Genomic DNA, 5,066 nt, shown 5'->3' with positions numbered 1-5,066 from the left:
GTATGAGCTCAGCCCATCCTCCTTTAGCATCTGTTAATTTCTTTTTTAATGCCTTCAAGATAACTTTGTTAGCTGCTTCCGCGAGCCCATTAGTTTGTGGGTGCTCGACGGAGGAGAAATGATGCTTAATATGCAGATCTGTTAAATATGATGCGATCTTTTTGTCTGTAAATTGTCTTCCATTATCAGATACAATTTCTCTAGGCAAACCAAATCTACATATGATAGACTTCCAAATAAAATTCTGTACCTTTTCGGCTGTGATTTTTGCTAGGAGTTAAGCTTCTATCCATTTTGTGAAGTAATCAACAGCAACTAAAAGGAACTTTACCTGTCCTGTTGAGATTGGAAACGGTCCGAGTATATCCATTCCCCATTTATGGAATGGCCAGCTAATGTTTGATGTAAGTAAGAGTTCGGCTGGGCTGTGGATGAGCGATGCGCATCTTTGACAGGCGTCACAGCTCTGGACTTTATTTTTGCAGTCTTTTCTTAACGTCGGCCAGAAGTAGCCGGCTCGAAGTATTTTCGTAGCTAGGCTTCTACTTCCAGTGTGGTGTCCGCAGATTCTGTCATGTAGTTCGTTTATTGTTGCTTCTGCTTCTATTTGGCCGAGACATTTTAGGAGAGGTCGGGAGATACCTCGTTTGTATAGATTGGATCCTAATAAAGTATACTGGCTTGCTTTGTATCTGAATGTCCTCGGGTTTTCGCCTTCTGGTATTTCTCCGCTTGTTAAGTAGCGAATATATGTCCTTCGCCAATCTTCTGCCTGTGTAACACTTAAAACCGACTTTATTTCTAAACTTGATTCTGTTAGAGTAATGTGATGCAGTTTATCTGTTTGGTTTGTTATCCTATGTGTAGCTAGTTTGGATAAGATGTCAGCTCTGCTGTTTTGTTCTCTAGGTATATGTAGTATTTCAAAATTTTGAAAAGATTTTATTAGTGTTTTCACCGAGTTCAGATATTTTTCCAAGAGCGAATCTCGTACCTGGAATTGCCCGTTTACTTGTTGTACTACAAGTAATGAGTCACAGCGTACTTTTAAGCTGGAGATTTCTGCTTCCTTGGCCAGTCTCAAGCCTGCTAACAAGGCTTCATACTCGGCCTGGTTGTTGGTTGTTTCGAAGAGGAACTTGATTGACTGTTTGGCGTAAACTCCATTGTCGTCCTTCAGTAGAATTCCTGCTCCGCATCCGCTTTCATTGGATGCTCCATCCACGTATAGTTCCCAGGGTTTGATGTGCTCGTCTTTGTCTGTGAATTCGGAGAGGAAGTTGGCTAAATTCTGGGCTTTAGGTGATCCTCGCGACTGATAGGATATGTCAAATTCAGAGAGCTCGATTGCCCATTTTGTTAGTCGCCCTGCTAGGTTTGGTTTTGATAGTATTTGTCGCAGTGGGTGGCCTGTCCAAACTATGATTGGGTGCATCTGAAAATAATGCCTCAGGCACTGGGTAGTGATTACTAGACCGAACGTTTATATCATTGGGTACCTTGTTTCGGCGTTCTGCAAGACTTTGCTTACAAAATACACTGGATGTTGCTCCTTTTCTATTTCTGTTACAAGGACAGAGCTAATAGTATTAGCTAAAATTGAAAGAAACAGTAAGAGTGGTTTACCTTGCTTTGGTTTCTTTAGTATGGGTGGTGATCCCAAGATTTGTCAGAAAATGCTTTTTCGCATTCGTCCGTCCACATGAATTTGTCTGACTTTTTCATGGTCTTGGAGAAATGGTAGGATCTTGTTGTTGCAGCTGGTAAGAATCTTGATAGGGCTGCTAGGCATCCTGTGAGTCGCTGTACGTCCTTGAACGTCTTCAGGGATTGCATGTTTAGGATTGCTTGGCACTTTTCCGGATTCGCTTCTATACCTCGGTTTGTTAACAAGAATCCGAGGAATTTGCCCTTCTTTACGCTGAATGCGCATTTTTCCGGATTCAGTCTCATGTTGTGTGTTCGGAATTGTTGGAAAACTTCCTTTAGGTCGGTTTCGTGTTGTTCTTCTGAGGTGGACTTCACGACCATGTCGTCAACATATATTTCGATATTTCATCCGATTTGGTTTTTGAATAATTTGTCCATTAGTCTCTGATAAGTGGCCCCTGCAATTTTTAGTCCGAAAGGCATTACTTTATAACAAAAGTTAACTTGGTCGGTTACAAATGCCGTCTTATCCTCGTCGTCTAGGTGCATTCGGATCTGATTGTATCCGGAATAGGCATTCATGAAGCTCAGCACTTGGTAACCTGAGGTGTCATCTACAAGTCTGTCAATGTTCGGCAATGGGTACGAGTCTTTTGGGCATGCCTTGTTTAAGTCTGTGAAATCTACACACATCCGTAATTTTCCTGAGCTTTTTCTGACCATAACCACATTGGCTAACCATGAGGAAAATCGGACTTCTTTTATGAAACCCGCATCAAGTAGTTTTTGTGTTTCTATTGCTGCTGCGTTTCTTCTTTCAGTCCCCAGATTACGTTTCTTTTGCCTTATAGGTCGGGCATTGGGGTTGACTGCCAGTTTTTGGCATATGAAATTTGGGTCGATCCCTGGCATGTCAGCCAGGGTCCAGGCGAATAGGTTGGCGTTGGCTTTTAATATGCCTTCCAAGTTCTGTTTTCTTCCTGCAGAAAAAGCTGAACCAATATTAGTGTAATGGTTTGTTTCATTTAGTTGTACCTTTTCTAAGTCATCTGTTGGGGAGGGGCAACTGTTGTTGTCCCTGGAGTCCATTTCGGTCAGGGTAGGGATGCTTTCTGAGTTGTATACTGAATGGATTCTTGGGATAGCCTCCTTCGTGATTTTCTTCAGACTTGCGTTATAGCATTGTCTAGCTTCCTTATGGTCGGCGTGGACTGTGATTATTGTGTTATCCTACAAAGGAAACTTGACACATAGATGAATAGTAGAAACAATAGCTCTAAATGAATTAAGGGAAGGACGTCCTAGGATGATATTGTAAGGACTAACACAGTCGACTACCAAGAACTGGATGTCTAGTGTTTTGGAGTTTGGGAATTCTCTTAGTGTTGTCCTCAACCATATATAGCCTGATATAGGGACTCTCTTTCTCGAGAATCCTACTAACTCTTCTCCTGATGGTTGCAATGCCCTGTCGCTTAGTTGCATCTTTTTTAAGGTGGAATAGAATAGGACGTCGGCGCTACTTCCCAGATCGAGCAGAACTTTCTTTATGGTTAACTCTCCCGTGTGTATTGAGATGACTACCGGGTCATCCAGGTTTGGTGTCTACGATTTGAAATCACCGTTATTGAAACTAATGCTTGCTGTTGAGGTCGGGATTGTTGGGTTTTGGTTCGACCCTTCCACTGTCATCATAGCTCGATAACTTCGTTTCCTAGCTGTGTTCGTGCTTCCTCCCCCAGCGAAGCCGCCTGAAATATAACTTATGATTCCTTTTGAAGCAGGGGTTTCTACCGGGTCTCGGTATGTTCCTTTGTCCTTGCGATCCGAGGAATACCTCGGCTTGCTCGTGTCCTCAGTTAGGTCCTTCCAATTTCTAGAGCTGATGTATTTGTCCAGTAGCTCTTGTCTCGCTAATCTTTCCAGTAGGTCTTTAGCCACAACACATTCATCTGTGGTGTGGCCGAACTTTTGATGGAATGTGCAGTGTTTGCTTTTGTCCACGTATTTTTTATCTTGGTATGTTCCCGCCTTGACCGGTGGCTTTATAAGTCGGTTATGTAGTATCTCCTTGATGATATCCTCTCTTCTAGTGTTAAACCTGGTATATGAATCAAATTTTTGTGTTAGTTTAAAAGGTTTTTTAGAATCTCTGTTGTTTGACCTGATTGGCCTGTCATCTTCCTTCCGTGATGGTAGTCTTTTGTTTCTTCGTGTTTCACGCAATTCTTCTATTTCTATTTGTCCGGTGGCCTTGTCCTGGAATTCTTCCAAGGTTTTTGGTTTCGCCACAACTATAGTTTCTTGAAATTTCCTAGGTCGGAGGCCACTTTTTATGGCATGTAGTTGAACTTCTGGGTTGAGGTCGGGGATTTCCATGGCTGCTGTTGTAAAGCGCGTCATGTAATCCTTCAGAATTTCGTGCTTCCCTTGTTTGATTGTGCTGAGATAATCCGAATCCCTCACATAGATTTTAGATGCTGCGAAGTGATTAATGAACATCTTGGCAAAGTCGTCAAAACTGGTTACGAACCCTGCAGGCAAGTTAGAAAACCATAATAGGCAGCTCCATCTAAAAATGTAGGAAAAGATATACATAAAATCGGATCGGAGTCACTGTTGAGGAATATCATAGACTCAAATTTTGTGACGTTAACTTTAGGATCCCCGATCCCCTTATATGGTGCTAGGGTCATGGGGAGTGTAAAGTTCTTTGGCATCTTGAAGTTCATATTTTCCTCGGAAAATGGGCTGGTTCGCCGTCTTCCAATTTTTGGGGGTGTCTCCCCTGTTTTTACGTTGGATTCCGATTGATGTTCTTCGTGTTGTTCAACGTCTGTTCTTTTGCTATCAACCTTCCGATCTCTATTGTTTTGCATTGCCGCCAGCGATTCGGCCATTCTTTGATTTTCCGTTTGGAGAGCAGCATTGCGGCCAGAAGATCGGCGTGGGCTTGATTGGGTTGCTAAGTTTCTGAATAATCCGTCATGTTCTCTTTATCTGTAAAGGAAAATGGGGGTAATAAAGCAAATATGAGTTTATAGAAACTGTGAATTTGGAGTGAGGTGGAATTAACCCCGGCCCCACGGTGGGCGCCAAATGTTATGGCAAGGATACAACGTTCGAGCTATGCTTCGGCCTTCTGTCAGCCTCGTCTTCAGATAGCTTCGGCCGAGTAGACATCACCGTTGTGAACCTGGACCCGAGCGTGGTACCTGCAAAAGGGACTCCGACGCTCAAGTCAGTGAAAGAAATAAATAAGATAAATAAAGCAAGAAGTGTATATTATCGAAAATATGATTCTGAAGTAGGATTATGGCTCTGAATTATTATTGCTTTCAGGGGATGAAGTATTTTTCTTCTGTGTATTTGATCTTATTGATATCACTTTTATAGATTTAAGATTTGAGTTGCTC

At 42.3% G+C, this 5,066-nt stretch overlaps 1 protein-coding gene across 1 annotated transcript; it reads right to left on the bottom strand.

Annotated features, from left to right (window-relative positions):
* Positions 1-3,255: 3,255 nt before the first annotated feature.
* Positions 3,256-4,550, bottom strand: LOC112721094 (uncharacterized). The gene is made up of 2 exons (XM_025772166.1): positions 4,268-4,550; positions 3,256-4,184 (listed from the first exon to the last, which is right to left on the bottom strand). Exons 1-2 carry the CDS (start codon positions 4,548-4,550, stop codon positions 3,256-3,258), a joined length of 1,212 nt encoding a protein of 403 aa, XP_025627951.1.
* Between the last annotated feature and the right edge of the window lie 516 nt (positions 4,551-5,066).

The sequence above is a fragment of the Arachis hypogaea genome, chromosome 11 (genome assembly GCF_003086295.3).
Source record: "Arachis hypogaea cultivar Tifrunner chromosome 11, arahy.Tifrunner.gnm2.J5K5, whole genome shotgun sequence".
Taxonomy (NCBI): domain Eukaryota; kingdom Viridiplantae; phylum Streptophyta; class Magnoliopsida; order Fabales; family Fabaceae; genus Arachis; species Arachis hypogaea.
This window is presented reverse-complemented; position numbering and strand designations above follow the sequence as displayed.

Excerpts from the sequence above, each read along its gene's own strand:
- LOC112721094 (XM_025772166.1), bottom strand. The coding sequence starts at position 4,550 with ATGGCCGAATCGCTGGCGGCAATGCAAAACAATAGAGATCGGAAGGTT. Across the intron at positions 4,185-4,267 it reads GTCTATGATATTCCTCAACA|GGTTCGTAACCAGTTTTGAC; the intron begins GTGACTCCGATC and ends ACTTGCCTGCAG.